Here is a 20,034-nt window from a genome sequence, read left to right on the forward strand (position 1 = left end):
ATCAGTTTCACATTATTGCTTTAGCTATTTAAGAGTTGGATCAATGACTTAAAATTTAAAAAATGAAAAATATGGCCACATTGCAATTTTATGTGTTAAAAGAAAATAGCTTTGGTGTAGATAACATCCTCTTGGGCTTCAATGTCTTTGAAGAGATAATCAAAGGAAATGTTAAATGGTCTGACAATGGTTTAAATTTGACAGCCCTGTTGAGTGAAGCTGTGAATGTGGAATGGCATACAATAATCATCATCGTTTCTGCCATTCAGGAAATGACCTCTGATGGGGTTACCAAATTCAGAAGGCTAACAACAGGAAGTAATTACACTCCATGCCAAGAAGAGAGATGTGGGAATAAAGTCAAGATTTGCTTCAATGTCAGTAGTAGGAATAACTGAGTTTGAATTAAACATGGAAACTTTGGAAAGATTAGTTCTGTTTCCTTTTTTTATTGATGGTTCTAGTGAAACTTCTAGGAATGTGAAAATTCACATTCAAAAAATACTATGCATGATATTTATACAATGTTACATTTGTAGGACTTTGACAATTTTTTTCCAGGCTTCAAAATTCTCTCTGTATTCACATTCAGTTCTGTTTTCTATGTTTTTGAATAAGGGGATTCTGAATATTTGATTACTTTTTTCATAAAATATTGTTTTACTATTGTAGAAATTAATTACTTTTTGTTTTGTATTTGCGACAATGGCCGCCATTTTGTTCTTATTATGGACACCACCATTTTAAGCACCAATAGCTAAGGATTCATTCTCAGGTTACATGGCAACATCTCCCAATGATGACTTATAAGCCAGCAGCATGGAGGTTTTCTCCTCCAAGTTTGTGGATACAATCTCAAGTGCTTAATCTATTTATTATCAAAAGTTTTATGGCTACCATCTTACCTGTTTTGTTTCTGATGGTTGCAGCTTAAATTTTGGTTTTGGTAAAAGATGGGTTAGATTTATTGGTTTTGACTTAGGCCCATCCCTGACTTACACTGTCCTCCTCCGATCCAGTAATCCCTGCCTGGCATTTTCCACCTCTTGGCAGTACATGTAATACAACCAAGAACAAAACTTGACACAGGTCTCCAACGATTACATCTTATTTTTTCAGTTGAAAGAGGTGGCGTTTATGGGACAAATCAAGTCATTCGAGGCTGTTTATTGCCATGAAGTGGTGGGAGCATTGCCTTAACATCTGTCAAATGATAAATGGCACCCACCAGTAGGCCTGGAGCATCTCAATTTCAGAACAAAATCTTATTACAAATAGGGCAATCTGGTAGAGAAAGTAACCAGAATATGGCTATAGATATTAAACACTCCAATGTAAGTTAAGAATAATGACTGGAAAAGTATCTTCCCCAACATGGTAGTTCCTAAAATTGCACAAGACATCAGCACATTGAATATTTACCTTCTGACCTTCTCTACAGCAGGTCTCCGCATTTACTGACTTTGTTACTGATTCATTTAATGTTAAATCTAACCCTGGAAATGTAATGGAATCACACCAAAAGAGAGTCATAAAAAATAAGGACCCTTAGTGCCTTTCTTTAGCAAACAGTTATAAATCTTTAGCTGATGGAAAGAGCTATTGTGAGAGACATAAAGGACTCCATCTATGAGGCAGACTCCTTATAAGGATTCTCTCACTGATGAAGATGTGTAACAAAGAGTTCAAAGCTTCAATGAAGAAGATTATTACCAGCCCTAAACCCCAGGGAGTCACACACTGCCCATGCTGCAAAGAGCTGTGATAGAGAAGCACACTAGGCTAAGAACAACAGCTCAAGATTCCGGTCGAATGACAGAAAAGTGTATTCCGGATGTATTCAGGTTGAAAACACACTCAAGGAATACACCGATAAGCAGAGGCAGTGGAGATGTCAATGGCACCTATGAAAAGTGAATTAAAAAGGAGATGAAGACCAAGATGCAAGAATGCTAAGGAGAATTAAACCATAGGAGATCTGGACATATGATACTTTTGGTCAGCTGCTCTGTAGGGAGGTCAGCTCTTTTCTGTTTACAATAGCACCAGGAGGATAAATAATTCTGTGGGCTGACAAGCAGCTGTTCTTTTTGCTAGTCCTGCCTGTATGGTGTAAAATGAGCGCTATATAGCGCCCGACCCGGCACAGACTGAGACAGAGGCACGTACTTAAATAAAACACACTTTATTATTTCTTCAGCCGTGGGGCACGCCTTCCCCGTGTCCCACAGGCCCAACACAGTCCCAAATACACTCACAATTACTCTCTCTCTTTTCCCTTTACCACCACTCCTCCTCAGGCTTAGTCCTCCTCCTCCCGACTCTGGCTCTCTCGAGTGGTGGTGGCTGGCCTTTTTATACCCCACCCGGACGTAGTCCAGGTGCTTGGTCACCTGGGCCTAATTGCATTTCCGGGTGGGGCTGAGGAATTGACCAGCCGGGCTGGAAAGTCCATGCAGCTCCCCCTGGCGGCCATCCAAGCCCCCAACCAGGCTGTGGAGGACTCCATGTCCCATGGAGCCATGTACCAGGCTGGGGAATCATCATCCGCCTGGGAGGCTGCCACCAAGCGTCCCGGGGGAGGTATTGAGCTGCCTGTGGTGGCTCCCCCAGAACAGATGCAGCAGAGGCGTCCCTGCCGAGCATGGAACCCGGCCGTCCTTTACAATGGACACATTAAACGAATTGAGAATCAAAGTGAGACTGACCAGGTGTACTCTAGTTGGTATTTAGAAAACACAAACCACTCTTAAAAAGAGGAACAAACCTAACTGGCTGTTCATCTGATAATCACCTATAGATAATACTCACACCTAACTACACAAGAAGCTAAAGGACAGACGGGCAAAGCAATTAAATGGAATGCCTTGAAGAATCATACATTAATGTGTGTCCAGTTACATACAGTAGTTTGCTATTAGCTAAACCAATCTACACACATCTAGACAAGTACTTCATGGACTCGTCCTTATTTAAATGTTGTCACCCCTGAGAATGAAAGTATCTCTGTTAATGGTTCTACCCTTAAAATTCAAAACAGCTGATCTGTGCCCTTAAAAAAATCACATGAATCATGAAATGAGACTACAATAAAATGACTCTTCCTTGTTTTTATTAGTTCTATACTCATAATACAGCGGTTTTGTGGAAAGAAGTCACGCACCCAAAAGTAATGAAGGCCATAATTGAAAAAGCCTTCATTGTTCATATCCCTCAGTGTTTTTAAATATGCCTTTTAAGTCACATTATAAATTACCTGTGGACAATTTCAGTCTTGGATTAGTGTGGTCCTTAACGTCTGTTTCATTGGACTTAATCTTATACGGTTTTTGTGAAAATTTCTACATGAAAATGTAAAAATACATGCAGATGTTTTAATATTTTCCAAGGAGTGTCTTTTTAGTTCTTATAATGCAGACACACTCTAATAAACAGGAAAGGGCATGTTCTTTGACAGCAAGTGATAACCTCCTTCATCTGTGTTTCAGATTTCTTCTTCTTCCACTCATCTCCTAGAGAGGGGCATATACAGCATTGTTTTTATATTAAATTCTAATAGCTATTCTGGTAGTTTTTAGGGTGTTTTCTATAAGGTCTGATGGCCTGGGAACATAACAAACAAGTACAATCAGAGGTAAGGGGTACATCAGGTATGCTGATTTATGTCTTTATTCAATACAGTGAAGTTATGTAGTTAGTACATTCTTGTTTATAATGACACCAGAGAGTGGTGACCTGTCCAAGTTTTTTGGTATTTACCATTGTAGCCTGTACATGTGACAGCGCTACTTCTACTTCTGCTTTCCTGTTTGAAAATCATAATACTAAACATGTGTAGCACCCTAGAAGATGATTCGAAACTTTGTTATGAAAACAAGTGTTTGTTTAAATATTATTTTACATATAGTTAATTCATTTTTCTTGATTTATATTTGCATCATCTCAAAGGAAACTGGTATACTGTTAAAACGGGGGAAATGTCTATTAGAAGACTAATTTCTGCTTCTCAAGGCAGTTATGCTTAAGATCGGCTAGTTGATAAGGCAGAAAAGGAAGTCGTGAAAGGAAAAGAAATTAAAAAAGATAGCAGGAGGGGCTCGTGAAGAGGATGCGTGCCGAGCCGGCGTGGAGACAGGGCGCTGGGTCGTTTTTTTCTTTGTGAGCTGAATGTGAATGTAAAAGAACGAGAAGAGGAATAGTTAACAAAAGAAGGAGACGCAGGGTTTTTTGAATGGTTTAGTGAACTGATTTGCAAAACGGATTGGGGTTTCGGCATCGTGATCGCGAGCTAACGATAACCTGGAAGAAATTGTAGTTTGCATGCAAGAAAGAAAGAAGAGCTCCCTTACCAGACCAGGAATGTTCAAGTCTGGGCAACAGGCGTGAGGAGTTTAAAACGCTACTAGAAATCATGAAGTTTTATTTTCTTGGTCTGGATGCAACTTGTTAGCAAGAGCAAAGCTGTAAGTAGAGGATTTTCATTCTTTGTCATCACTTCATCTGAGCTCACACAGCAAGGACAAAAAACAAAGAGCTCATAATGTAGCATTGTGAATGGAGCCTATGGGAATCCTGTCTTTTTCCCTAAACCTAACCATAGTCATAGTGTAACCAGGTATGCAATGGGTATATTTGTGATGCTGGGACGTTAAGCGCCTGACCTTATACAGTAGGTTCTACATACTGCAATTACACTCTGTTTGGGGTTAGCACAACTCAGTAGCTAAAATTACATTTTTCCCCCTCTTGTGCTTGCAACCCAGCTAAGGCCACATGAACGTCATGCATGAAAGTTGTGCACATGGCTGCTGCAGCTCTGTGACATCACACTGGCCTCATAAAGCATCATAGGGTATGCCAAAGCCAGCTATATGGCAGATTTCCCGGAAAATATTCGGTAAACAAGGTTAAAAGCAAACACAGCATATTCACTGCAAAAAAATGCTCTGGAGATTTTAGCAGATCAACACTATTAATGAGTAAGATAACCCAACGATATCCCAGTATCCTACAGTTTTTGCTAACCTAAACTTTCAATTAAACCTCTGGCAGTTTACTACTTACCTTTTCACCACTTTAGGTCATTCATTTTATTTCACCTGATTAAATCTGAAGAAAAAGAATTAAAATGAACCCTCCAAAATAAGACTGGTCATTGCTGATAACACAGCAGATACTGCTATCTTCCAATGCTAAACAAGACAACTGGATATAAGGGGGTGGGGACTGGAATAAAACCTCTGGAGAGTAGTTCTGCCTAGTTACTGATTAACTATCATTTAGACAGCTACGTATATGACATCAGAGTACAGCATATATATGCCACTGTATTTCACCAAGGAGAGCTTTGTGCAATCGGCTGTTAAGTTTGCTTCGACCCAAAGGAATTCTGAATCCAAACCACTTTGTGTGTCTGGATCAGTTCACCATCACAGGAGACATTTTTGTAAGGCTGTTGCTTTATTTTCCATACTTTTCTCTGTAAACAGATACCGTATATGAGTATATGGCGGCTTCATTCATTCATGATAGTACAAGTTACATTTAACCTGATGGATTGCTGACGCTAAACTGGCAGGGTGAGTGTTTACCCTGCGAAGGGCTGGCGTTCTGTCCAGGGATTGTTCCTGCCTTGCGGCTAACGCCGTGGCACTGCTCAGAATCAAGCCGGCTTAGGAAATGGCATGGTGTCAATTTTATCTCTAGATTTCCCCCCAGCAGTTTAAAGGAAGCGGCTGCTAGGACGCTAATGTGTTGTCAGCTCTACGAAAGACATTAGTAAAACGCGAGACTCTGCCAAAGCCGGAGATCATCTTTCGCCTCCTGCCGCATGACGTCATGCGCAGGTTGCCACACTCTTCTTGTGTATTTAGTGATGGACGGGAATGTGCGACTCCACGCACTTCGGCGACTTCTTTGAGTTATCTCTTGTGTTTACTGTCCGGAAGACCAGTGCGAAAGGTAAGGGCTAATTTTCCGCCGTTGTCACGTTCGCTGTGCCAGGCTAATCTTCTTTCTCCACGCAGTGCCCCCTTAATAAACAAGTGCACCTCGTCTAATTGTAGTAACCGGTTTGGACTGGAACTGAAACGGATTTAATCACAGCGGGCGGAATGCCCTGTGCGCAGAGTCAGGGGACAAACCACCGTGGAAAAGTTGAGTGCAAGTATTCTAACTCTGTGTTAAGAATTACTACCGTTAACGGCGATGAGATAAACGGATATTTTACCGTTAACGGCGTTCCAAAGTCGGCGACAGCTTGCAGCGAAAAGAGAACGGTTATGTTACAAGAATGGCACGGAATGTTTACTGCACGACAGATGTTACTGTAATTTCGCGTTTCTGTAGTCGTTTTGTGAAGTTGGGGCTATGCAGCCGCTATCATTTTCTGGCGACGTTCGTTTCTTTGTTAGTCCTTAGCGCTTTGATTAGACCTCTTTTGTTGACCAGCGGATATTTTTTGTCAGGTTGGCGAGCTGCTGTGTCCAGTTTCAAACCGGTTCGCATGGACCTATTTTTATATGAAGATTATATGAAGAGAAAAATGGGCTTCAGTCCGACGTGTGCTTTATGAGGATGTTCCAAGAAAAAGTATGAATAAATACAAAAAATACATTCCTTGGGGGATGCTGCAGGGCTTTGTGGCAGGGCAGAGTGGCGGCTAAATATTTGCAGCCGTTCAAATGCTAGTCACATTTATTTTCTAAGATCGCTTTAAAATGTTTATATGTACTCAGGTAGACAAAAAAAATTATATAGAATTTAGTGATCGGGCCCCAATGGGTAGGCGGTAAAGTCGTTAGTGCTGTTAGCCCATATTGGCTTTAAGCCCACTGCCTGTTTGGAGTTTTGCTTTTTCTCTCCATGTTCGATAGGATATTCCTACCACATCCCAAAGCTTTGCAGGTAAGGTTAAATGATCTTGTGTGGTTCTCAAATGACTGGTACCATGTGCTTCAAGGATTTGGCAATTGTGACCCTGAAATGATTAGCAGGTTAGAAGATGTGTGGATGAGGTTCCACCTTCAATTCTCCTCAGTTTCTGATTTATTCGTCTTAATACAGAATAGTCCACTCTGAAGCAGAATATGCCATTTGATAATTAACAACGTATCAGACATTTTGACATTAGTTTGTTAAGAAAGCATTTGTGAATAAGTGCCGGTAGTACAGAAGGGTGGCCAAGGCTTTGGAGTTTAAGTTTCTAAGTTGCCTGTGTTCCGTCTGGGCATATACAGTATGTCAACTGTCATACTACACCTCTTCTCTTGTACAGCCTCATGGGATGCTGTTCATTTTAAAAACATAGAGAGTACCCATGTATCTCTCCATTTCTAGACCTGCTTGAGTCCAGTTCAGGATAGCATTTGGATCAGACCATGAGCCATACCTGAACAATATGTCGGCCCATTGCTGGACCCATTCTCACTCGCACACCCACTAGCAATATAGGGCTGTTAAGCTTACCTTATTCATCTTTTTGGAAAGGGAAGAAATTAAGGTGTTTAGAGAAAATTTGCACCACCATGGAGATTAGTCTACGATTTGAATAGATGCTATGTAAAATAAAAAGATTTTTTGTACATGCATTTTTTTTCATTTGATTCTTTATCATTATATAATCACATTGAAGTACTGTAGGCTACTGGGTTGTGAAAGCTTCAGCTACTATTATGAAAGTGATTTCCAGAAATAAGTATTGATTAGTACAGATTTCCTTGTTCCTGAAAAAGTGTAATGTAACTTGAGGAGAGATGGGTGGAATCCTAGCCCTTATTACTCTTGGTGTGCAGGCTGGGTGCTGCAAAAGAACCAATGCAGGTGGGATAAGCTATGGCCCTGGGACCCTGAATTGTATTAAGATGGTGTGAGAACATAATGCTATCCGAAAGAAGTATGTTAGGCTGGCCCACTCTGCAAAAATGTGCCCTGTGATGGACTGACACCAAATCTGGGATAAGTCCATGCCTGATGTCCAGATGTTACTTTGGTTTCTGCAAACCTGAATTGGATTAAATGGGTTAAGTGAGTTTGGAAATTTAAATATGTGAACAGAATGTAGAGTGATACTCATTTTCCTAACCAAATGTTTTATGGACAGTGCTTACCACTTTTCATGTTAGAAATAAATCTGATGTTTACAACAAATGCTGAATTTTATAATCTCTCTATCATCTCCTTTACATCTGCTGTATGTATTTAGGTGACAAATAACTGATTTCTCTAAAATAAGAGTGTTAGCTTGCTAGGAGGTGTGTCAAAATATATCATTGCAAACAGTGTAATCTGTTCAATGATTATCACTGTTTTGTTGGGTTTCTTTATAGTGTGAGGATTTCAGGTAGTTATTGTATTCGGACATTTAAAGCAAATGCTAAATGCAGTTAAAGGTGAAGTCCCCATTCTTCAGTATTTTACAGTGATTGGTTCAGAAGCAGTATGCTTCTAAAAAATAACTCACATTATATTCATTTTCCAAATTTATTATACAATACACAGCAGAACACTTTCAGTTAGGAAAAACCTATTGTGAAACAATATTCTGTCTGGAGGCAATGGTTGGTGTTAACGAGACTAATGCCTTTGTTAATAGGTTGGCACCAAGTGTGGACCCAGCCTCCAGGGCGTTACTTGTAGATCTTTAAAAGAGACTCTCAGCTTTACTTAGTGCCAGTCAGGAGTTACAGGATTGTACCTGAGGAAATGTGGTGACGGAGTATACTAGCAAACAGGATTGATTGTTGCAGTCTTCAACTTCAGATTATCTCAAAACTTAGCAGTAGGTTTTTCAGTTTTTTCCCTTTTCCTGTTGTCTGGTTCTTTATCATGTATGTAGTTTGATTTTTTTTTATTTTGGTCATATTTCTGTCATTATTTGCACATTTCTGAAATGTTTACAAGCTGAATTTTTGAACATGCATGACCACCTTTTTTTAAAGCAGTGTATAGTATTCAGTCTTGGTTGTATTGTTATCATTTAATCATTTTTTGATTAGGTTTATTGATTATAAAACCATCAGACCATGATAATCTTCGAACTCCATATTCTTAATCACCTACAGCAGTTGTGCTAAGAAAAAAGGAAAATTTGTGGAAAAAGATTTGTTGAATCATATCATATAAAATTCTAGCTTTCCACTTTCACCTTGCAGTGAATAGCCGGAGTGAACAACCAAATAAATTATAAAGCTAAGTTTGTATGTTTTTTTTTTTTTTCTTATTGCAAATTAAAGCATAACTGTTTATTTTTTATTTTGTAGGGATCATGCTTTGAAGATGGCACCTCCAGGAAAAGAGGAGGCTCTGGATGGAGGCTGGGGTTGGGTCATCATAGTGGTGTCATTCATCAGCCAGTTCCTGGCTTATGGTTCCCCACATGCTGTTGGAGTGCTCTACCCAGAGTGGCTAGAAGCTTTTGGAGAAAGTAAAGGAAAAACTGCATGGGTGGGCTCACTTGTTTCAGGGACCGGCTTAATTGCAAGTAAGAGGATTTGTTTAGTATGTTGTTTGGCATTGAAAAATTCTCCTCTCTCTATCCTTGAACTTGTTTTCAGTTCAGAATGTCTGCATCAGATTATGATGGCAAGGAAAAGAAACAGGAAACAAAATCGAAAGCTGTTGCTTTGAGCACAGCTTTCACTATCGTGTCTGTTCCTAGAAACCTTTGGGCATGACAGAGGAGCCAGAACTAGTTGGGGCAAGATGTGAAGAGTTTTGAATCAAAACAGTGATTTAAGAATTTTGGAACGTGGAGGGGGACATTTGGTCATTTAGAACGACAACATTAGTATGAAGTGCACCATTTCTGTCAGAAAACATGTAGCAATTAAGCTGCATTGGCAGTTACCCCAAATGCTTATTAAGTCCGCCTTTTAGTCACTACCGTAATATATCTTGATTTTCAATTTGGAGATATGATGACCTTCACCTAAATGACGTAAAATTAGGTAAGGAGTGTAAATTTCCAAGAAATTCCAATTCAAGCGTTCAAGCACAGGTCAGATTCAAATTGCATTATATCTATATCGGATTTACTACTACATCTGAAAGTGGTGTATATTTGATCTGAAAAGTTCTGATTTGATGTGTTTTTTGCTGTTCACACTTCTCTAAAAAGATTGTTAAAACAAAAGATCAGAATTAAGCTGCAGTATGAATGAAGCCCAAGTCACAATGGGTCTGATTTTAACATATGCCTCAGTAAATGGAATGACTGTAGAAAAAAAAGATTTAATTTGTAACCAACATTAATGCCATATTATTTTGGAAGTGTTGCAACAGTTTGTAACACTAGACTGGGAACACTTTTTCCAGTATCATAATGATACATGTTTACTAATTGCAGGATTAATTTAGACAACATGCATCCCCTCGTATAGCTTTACCGAATCTTTATAATAGTGATATTACTAGTTCTATTATCATTATAGAGCGTTCACATTTGTTGTAATAGCCATATCTATGGCTGTCCTTGTAATACAAACTGTGTGTTAAAAGGTAAGAACATTGTTCTTAATGTTACAATTTAATTATACAGAAATTTGACAGATTTAAGGATGCCAATATTCCTATCAGCAGGCAGCACATTTTTAAAATTCTTAGTTCTTTACATACTTTAGAGATGTGAAAGAAATAATCAAGGATTGCTTTGAAATTGTAGACCTTGCATTACTGGCATATGATAAAAATAAAGAATCTAGTCCATCAAGAACATTTTCCATCCATCCATCCATTATCCAACCCGCTGAATCCGAACACAGGGTCACGGGGGTCTGCTGGAGCCAATCCCAGCCAACACAGGGCACAAGGCAGGAACCAATCCCGGGCAGGGTGCCAACCCACCGCAGGACACACACAAACACACCCACACACCAAGCACACACTAGGGCCAATTTAGAATCGCCAATCCAACTAACCTGCATGTCTTTGGACTGTGGGAGGAAACCGGAGCACCCGGAGGAAACCCACGCAGACACGGGGAGAACATGCAAACTCCACGCAGGGAGGACCCGGGAAGCGAACCCGGGTCTCCTAACTGCGAGGCAGCAGCGCTACCCACTGCGCCACCGTGCCGCCTTCAAGAACATTTTATTAAATATTATTATTATTTATTTAGAAGATGCTTTTATCCAAGGTGACTTACAAAGCAAGTTAAATACATACAAGAATAAAGCATCAAAAGCAACAGAGAACAAGATACAAAGCAAGCACAAGTGATTACAACAACTACATAATTATACCTGAAGCTAGAATACTACAAAAATCAGTATCTTAAACACTTTTTCAGTGTAACAGCATCATTCCATAGCTTTGGAGGAAGAATGCAGAAGCACTGTCCAGTATTGGCATGTGCAGCAAGATGAAGGATGGTCAGCAGACAGGCAGATAGTAAATAGTAAATGAGTGACATTTTTCTTCATGAAATAAATTCATGAATATTCACTCATGTCAAATGCTGCATGAAACCAGTCAGAGTTACAGGAGAGCTGACACCCACAATAAAAACATTAAGATAAATGCAGTAACCTGTTCTAAAATAACTCCATTCTGTTTGAAGTAAGGTGAAATATTTCTGTAAATATTGCCTGTTTTTGTAAAATTGAGGAAGCTGACTGCAAAAGTGGCCTACTTAGAATTGTTCTATATATCATCTACATGGGGGTGGCACAGTGGCACAGTGGGTAGCGCTGCTGCCTCGCAGTTAGGAGACCCGGGTTCGCTTCCCGGGTTCTCCCTGCGTGGAGTTTGCATGTTTTCCCCGTGTCTGCATGGGTTTCCTCCGGGTGCTCCGGTTTCCTCCCACAGTCCAAAGACATGCAGGTTAAGTGCATTGGCGATTCTAAATTGTCCCTAGTGTGTGCTTGGTGTGGGTGTGTGTGCCCTGCGGTGGGCTGGTGCCCTGCCCGAGGTTCATTTCCTGCCTAGCACCCTGTGTTGGCTGGGATTGGCTCCAGCAGACCCCCGTGACCCTGTAGTTAGGATATAGCGGGTTGGATAATGGATGGATGGATCATTTATATGGACAGTATACTGTATCTAGTGAGTAATAAGGAAAAAAAGTATTTCCATATGTGTAGTGCTACAGTGTACAGTTCTGATGAAATTATTTTCCGGCTTTTTTGTAATGACTTTCTTATACTCCTTACACTATGGAAGAAAGAGGTGAAGAAAATAAAACATAACACCTAGTGGAAGTTAGATATAAGTGTTACTTGGCACAACAGAAAATTCAAAAGTCTCAGTTACCAGCATGTTAGTTTTACATTGAATGTGAATGAGCAACTTAATAAACTAGAGCCCAGTCTGTTAGGAACTGCAGAAATCATTCCTAACCAGACATGAAAGTTTTCTGTGTATTCATCTTTGAGGGAACATAAAATAAGGGAGGAGGATACTTTGTGCTGCATAGTCTTTTTCACAGTAGGTACATCATTCATGTGTAGTTTGTGCAATGTCTGTAATTTCTGTATTTGTTGAAAACTAGGCAGTGTGTTCAACTTTAAATAATAGTCTGATTTCATGTTGATATTAGATACTTCGGTTGGGTTTGACTGTGTGTGCTTCATACATGGATGAGTCTGTATTGTGTTCATGCATATTATACTGTAATATTTGATGTCTTCAACCATTTTTCAAGCTATTGTGTTTTACCAGAGTAATAAAACATACCAGCTTCATCATGGCAGTTACAAAAACATGATGGCAGTCCTTGTATACTCTGAATGTGTTCTCATGCCACCTTGAAAAATGACATTTAGTGTTTTGTTTAGGGCAAGTTCAGGACCTTGAAGGTAGAAAAACTGAAGAAGTCATCAAAGTGCATGGCATCGGAGCTGTTGCTTTCCCACTTGTGAGAAGTTTTGCCAGTCAAAACTGTATTGGTGCAGGGTGGGTGGGTGCATCCCTATTACCTTCACAGAGAAGACATAGCGAGTTATATACAGTAATCAGTATTATTTAGTTGATCAGTTATGAAATAGGGCTTATAAGTTAATTTTTGTTGCAAATTAAATATATATATATATATATATATATATATATATATATATATATATATATATATATATATATATATATATATATATTTTTTTTTTTTTTTTTTTTAAACGTGTTTAGAACAATGCCTCATACTCTCAGAAAATTGTCTCATACCCCTGGTGGTATATGTGCCCACGGTTAAGAGCTACTGCTCTATACTGTTACTATGAATCTCCAGATGTTTGATTTGAAATAAGTGTCATCGTCCGTTACAGGAGATGGACATCTGAAGCGGAGCTCTGTTAGCAGCGGCTTTATTTTTTCTCTATTTCTTATTATCCCGAGGTGTCTTGTATTTACCCAACCCGAGAAGTTTCTACTGCAGTATATAAACATGAGTAACAGAAAAGGGGGTCAGAAAGAAACGGAAAAGAAACCTAAAACTACATCCAAGTCTAGACAGACATCAAGTCCAAGTGCAAGGTACGGCCTTTCAGAGACTGACCTGGAACAGGCAGGCGAAAGCACAGACTTCCCAGGACCCTGCTCCACTGCGTCATATCCAGTCGAGATCGAAAATGGGAGCGAAGGTGCAAGTGATGCAGGTCACGATAGCTCGCCGATTCCAGAAGATCACTTGAAACTGGAGATGGCTTTGCAGTCTGCGCTTTCATCTACTCCTCACGAGCCAGAAGCATTGACTGTAACGGGGATTGCCACTTCACCTGCTGAGCACGAAAGCTGAAACAATCTGTCCGAACTGAAGGTAATGATCGCGACAGTGGCCACGGCCATAAATGAGCTCAAGAAAGACATTCAGAAAAATATAAAGAAAGAAAGCGAGAAGACAAATGAGAAGCTGCAGCTGGAGCTGCAAGAGCTGCAGCAGGATAATAAAGACCTGGAAAAACATATATATAATCGCTTTGATGCAGCCTTTAAAGGTATGCTGGGGAAAATTGAGGAACACATTCAGGATAATGCATCCAAACTGAGAGCACTTGCTGATCAGCTGGAAGACATTAAGCAAACATTCATGACTCGAATTGAAACAGCTGAACAGTTGGCATCTACTGCCGATGGAAAAGCTACAGCTGTGAATTCCGAATGCAAAAAACTCTGAGACAGACTTGTGGCTCTGAAAGATGGATGCAGAAGGAATAATACTAGAATCGAAGGTCTACCTGCGAATCGTGAAAGTCCAAACCCAGTGAAACTCGTAGCTGAACTATTCTCAATAATAATTGGAGAGGACTTTAAATGAGATACTGAGATAACGTCAGCTTATCGCATACATAGATCAAATACCTCTAAACCTAGGACTCGATTGTTCGCTTCGAGAGATTACTAAAATTAACCAATTTTATTTTTAATTATGTAATGTCACTTCTCAGACAGAAACAAGAGATTATATCTGAAAATAACCACATTCGTATTTTCCCTGATTTCTCACCCTCAACAGCTGCTAAACATGCCACTTTTTACAACATTAAACAGCGGTTACGGAAAGCCGTTATCAGATACAGCCTCTTGTATCCTGCCAAACTGAAAGTGGATATTCAAGGCAAATATCACATCTTCTCGACCAAGGAGGAAGCAGAAAAGGAGCTAAGAAAGCTGATCCCGACACTTTTTTGAAATACAATAGTGAGTTGCATCCTGTCATGGCATGGCAAGAAGATATTACCTGCTGTCTGATCTGCTTGCAACTATATGGGTACCATAATTATACATCCTTTTTTCTGTTTTTCTGTTTATGTTTTAATTACAATCATATGCGTATGTGTGGAAGAAATTAAAGTAGTTTGTTTTTTTTTTGGTTTTTTTTCTTTTTACTATTCTAAAGGAGACTGTTTAACATCATACCCTTGGTTCATTGCTATTGTTATTATTGCATTAGGGTTTACTATGCTTATCCAGGGCCCACTTTTTAACACCATTCCCTGGGTTTATTATCTTAATATTTCAAGACTGTTGAAGATTGTATTTTATGCATATTGTATTTAGAGTTTATCGGCAATAGATATCTTTACTTTTTAATCCTCAAACGCCGCTGCTGGGGGGCTTGTTTTGTATTGGATGTGCTCTGTCTCTAGGTATGTCAGAGGAGTGGGGACTTTGTGAAGTGGGGTCCAGCCTCACGTGGGGAGGCAAAATGGGATGGGGGATAAGGGGGGGGGGGGGAGGCGAGGGGGGGAGAAGAAGAGAACAAGCTATATCTAATCTATCATTTTAACCCTTTAAATTATAATTACCAACATAACAATAGGCTGCATGGCAATAACTCGTGGAAAAAATTGGAAATTAAGGTTAAAGCTGTCTCACTTCCAGTTAAGACCACAAAATGACATCAAAATTCAGAATCAATGTCTCCATGATGGGGCAGTTAACTTTGTGAGCTGGAATGTTAAAGGCCTGAATCACGAATTAAAAAGAAATAAAGTATTCTCTTACCTAACAGGTCTAAAACGCTAAAATAGTATTTTTACAGGAGACCCACTTACTAGGCAAGGATCAGTTCTGACTGCAAAAAGACTGGACTGGCCAAATGTTCCATTCCAGCTTTACAAAGAAAACTAGAGGTGTGGGAATTCTAATACATAGAACAGTCTCATTTGTAGCATCAGATGTAGTATCTGATCCAGAAGGGAGATATGTGATTGTCATGGGCAATTTATTTAACTGTAAAGTGATTTTGATAAATGTTTATGCATCTAATGTCGATGATAGGGAATTCATGCAAAATGTATTTACATCCATTCCCAATCTGAACACTCATAAAAGTATAATGGCTGGGGACTTTAATTGTGTTTTAAATCCACTCTTAAATAGGTCTCCTGTCATAGGGGTGGTGACATCTAACACTGCAAAGACAATTACACAGTTTTTAAGTGACCACAACATATCAGTCCCTTGGAGGTTTCTAAACACAAACTCAAGAACATATTCCTTCTACTCACCAGTGCATCATTGCTACTCAAGAATTGATTATTTCTTTATAGATAATAATTTCTTGCCTACGATTAAATCTTGCAAGTATGACGCTATTGTTGTTTCCGACCATGCCCCTCTGATCTTGGAGCTAAAATCATTATGCCCCACATAACTCATCTCGCAGATGGCGTCTTAACCCACTTCCTATTAGCAGATGAGAACTGTACAGAATTTATATCAAAACAAATCAGTTTCTTTCTAGAGACAAATACATCCTCAGAGGTTTCTGCAGGAATACTCTGGGGAAGCTCTAACGGCTTTCTTAAAAGGACAGATTATTTCATATCTTTTCCCACAGAAATAAATTGGAAACCAAGAAGGTATCAGAGCTAACCAGCGAGATTACTAGAATAGATCAAGAAAATGCCAGGTGTCCAAGTGAGGCTTTCATAGGAAAAGGCAGGCTCTGCATTCAGAGCTCAACCTCTTAACAACTAAAGAAACTGAAGAACTCATTTTTAAATCAAGACAACATTAATATGAACACGGAGAGAAAGCTAATAAGCTCTTAGCTCAACAAATCCACAAGCAAGAAGTTTGCAATACAATCCAAGCAATCACCAACACGAATGGAGATAAAATCATTGACCATAAAAATATAATGGCACACATTTAGAGACTACTATAAATCCTTATATTCTGTTGAGTTTAAAGAAGACAACACACATCTAATGCATTTCTGGATGCATACAGATACCACAAATAGATACTCTTAGTGCAGAGGAATTGGATAAACCTCTGGGGCTATCAGAATTACTAGATGCTATAAAGTCACTTCAGAGTGGGAAAGCAGCAGGCCCTGATGGCTACCCTGTCTAATTTTATAAGAAAGTCTCCACTCAGCTAGCTTCCCCTCTTATTAGCAACATTTACAGAAGCTAGAGACAACCAAATTCTACCTCAAACTTTTCGCCAAGCATTAATCACTGTACTTCCTAAACAAAATAAGGACTTATTACAATGTGTATCATACAGACCAATTTCACTTCTGAATAATGATGTTAAGATACTCTCCAAAGTCCTAGCTAGAAGGATGGAGAAAGTGCTGCCTTCGGTAATATCACAAGATCAAACTGGATTATTAAAGGCCGACACTTAGCTTCCAATCTTCGACGCCTGTTTAATGTAATATATTCACCAGCAAACAACAATAACATTTATTTATATAGCATATTTTCATATAAATAATGTAGCTCAAAGTGCTTTACATGTTTACAAAGTCAAACACCCCAGAGATATTATTATCGTTGTATGCAGAAAAAGCATTTTGATATGATTGAATGGAACTACCTTTTCACTACATTAGAGAAATTTGGGGTTTGGCCCGAACATTTGTGCATGGATAAAACTACTGTATACCAATCTAGAAGCTTCAGTTTGTATTAACAACATTTGTTCAGACTACTTTAAACTAGAATGTGGTACCAGACAAGGATGCAACCTTGTCACCACTGCTATTTGCAATCGCTATTGAACCACTGGCAGTTCACTGTCGAAATGCTTATGAGATAAAGGGGATTATCAGAGAAGGACTTGAACAGAAAATTTCTCTATGTGCAGTTGATATGGTACTGTATATATCAGACCCACAAAATACTGTGCCTGCAGTCTTAAGATCACTAACAGAATTTCAAAAGATCTCTGGTCTCAGAATTAATTTGAATGAAAGTGTGCTCTTTCCAGTGAATTCTCAAGCATACAAAATTAGATTAGACACCTTCCCTTTTATCATTACAGATCAGTTTAAATACTTAGGGGTAAATATCACAAGTAAACATAAAGCACTTTATCAACAAAATTTCACCGTCTGTATGGAAAAAATTAAGCAAGACTTGCATAGATGGTTAACCCTTCATCTCACTCTAGCTGGAAGAATTAACGTTAAGATGAATATCCTTCCTAAGCTTATATTTCAACCATAACCTCATTTATTTGGAACTTAGAACATCCACGTATTCAAAGAGTGACCCTACAAAGACCTAAGGCAGAAGGTGGCATGGCTGTACCCAACTTTCAGTTATATTACTGGGCAGCAAACATACAAGCTATAAAAACCTGGACACAAATAGATGAACATACACAGGCTTGGTGCACAATAGAAATAAAATCCTGCAGTACTTCTTTTATTCCCTGCTTTGTGCCCCTATTAATGCAAGTTATTGCCGATATACTAATAACCCAATTGTGCTTCACTCATTTAGAATATGAAACCAATGTAGAAAGCATTTTAAGATGGAGAATCTTTTATCTGTGGCACCTCTGCATGAGAACCACCTCTTTCAACCCTCGCAAACATATGCAGTTTTTAGTATTTGGAAACCATTTGGGATTAAATTAATTAGAGATATTTATATAGACAACATCTTTGCATCCTATGAACAATTACATTCCAATTTAACTTCCAGCAACACATTTCTTTCACTATCTTCAAATTAGAAACTTTGTTAAACAGAACCTGCCCAGTTTTCCTCATATCCCACCTTCCTCTTTGCTGGAAAAAATATTTCTCAGTTTCGAGGACTCAGACAGCATTTCTGCAATATATACAATTATTTTACAGTCCCTCCCTTTCAAAGATCCAAGAGGACAATGGGAAAAGGATCCCTCACACAACATATCAGAAAAGGAGTGGGAAGGTAGCAATGCAGAGAATTCACTCGAGCTCCATATGCGCAATGTATATAATTATTCAACTCAAAATTATATATCGAGCACATCTGTCTCGCTTAAAACTGTCCAAATGTTTCCAGGGCAAGATCCAACCTGCGAACACTGCAATCAAGTTCCAGCCTCACTAGTTCACATGTTCTGGACGTGCACCAAATTAACATCATTCTGGACCAAAATTTTTAAGTGCCTTTCAGACAGCCTTGGTGTCACAATCCCTCCTAACTCATTAACAGCGTGTTTGGTGTTCTTCCAGATGGGCTTAAAGTGGAGAAGGACAAACAAACTGTGATTGCCTTTACTACACTATTGACATGCAGACTTATTTTGCTAAACTGGAAGAATCCTAACTCTCCTCTTTTAAGTCAGTAGGTAACTGATGTTTTATATTATTTGAAATTGGAAAAAATCAATTCTCACTTAGAGGATCTGTGCAGAACTTTTTCAGAACCTGGCAGGATCTAATTACTGTAATAATATTTTAGAATAAGCTCTTAAAGCACTGAAGAAGCAGATTCTCTTCCCATTTCATTTTCTTCTCTATTAATCTTTATCCGCCTATTAAACTCATCAAATTATTTATTTTTACTAGTTTTACTCTGTTGGCCATGCTGTCTTTCTCAGGGGTGGGGGTTGATTTGTTTTCAATCCTATTTTTTGTAAAAATTGATCTATTTGTATGGAAAGATTACAATAAAATCAATAAAATTAAAAAAAAAAAAAGAAAAGAAATTTGTGTCATCCTTGAACTTATAAGTTAGCGAGATGCCCAGGACTGGTAGAATCCTGGCTGAATTCTAACCAATAATAGTAGAAAGTCTGAGTACTTCAGACTTTTGTGAAAGAAAATATTTGGAGTGGCTAAAGTGACTGACGTAGAGCTAAAAAATCAAATGGCCCTTAATGATGTGATTAATAAAATTATACCAATGTAATAAAGTGATTATTATTTGTTGTTTTAACTTTGCAAATGTTGACTTGCAAAAGTATGAAAGGCACAGTTGAATATTTAAATTCCAATGGAGAGATTATTTCATGGATCAATTCAATAAGCAAAATCTAATCTCAAAAGAATAATGTGATGATTTACAAAGTCTTTAAGCAGAATGTTTAGAATATGAGAGGCATTGCAAAAGTCCTTAGCCTTCAGTTCTTAGTGAGCTGCTACCATGTTCACATTGATTGGAGATCAAGTTTATTCTTTAATTAAAAAAAAAAATTCTTAACCACAGGAAGTCATGGTAAGTGGTATGAAGGGGAAGAGTGAGTTCAGTGGAGGTCATCCCCTCCTGATTATGAACAAGTGAATTTACCACCGTGATGATGTGCCAGTGCACAGTACAAAGCTGACCATTGAAAGTTGTGAGAAATCAGGGGTCCAGCGGGATGACCCCC

General features: G+C 38.8%; 1 protein-coding gene across 3 annotated transcripts in view; it reads left to right on the forward strand.

Annotated features, from left to right (window-relative positions):
* Positions 1–4,070: 4,070 nt before the first annotated feature.
* Positions 4,071–20,034, forward strand: part of slc16a9b (solute carrier family 16 member 9b) — a 53,426-nt gene continuing 37,462 nt past the window's right edge. Inside the window, exons 1-2 of one of the 3 annotated variants that reach the window (XM_028795395.2) lie at positions 4,071–4,463; positions 9,261–9,481. In XM_028795395.2, coding sequence (XP_028651228.1) covers positions 9,277–9,481 — 205 coding nt within the window. In that variant the 5' untranslated portion in view covers positions 4,071–4,463; positions 9,261–9,276. Of the gene's footprint in view, positions 4,464–5,545; positions 5,962–9,260; positions 9,482–20,034 lie in introns of those variants that run through there. The other 2 variants (XM_051923144.1, XM_028795396.2) reach the window with 2 other exon arrangements.

Source organism: Erpetoichthys calabaricus, chromosome 2 (assembly GCF_900747795.2).
Source record: "Erpetoichthys calabaricus chromosome 2, fErpCal1.3, whole genome shotgun sequence".
NCBI lineage: Eukaryota > Metazoa > Chordata > Cladistia > Polypteriformes > Polypteridae > Erpetoichthys > Erpetoichthys calabaricus.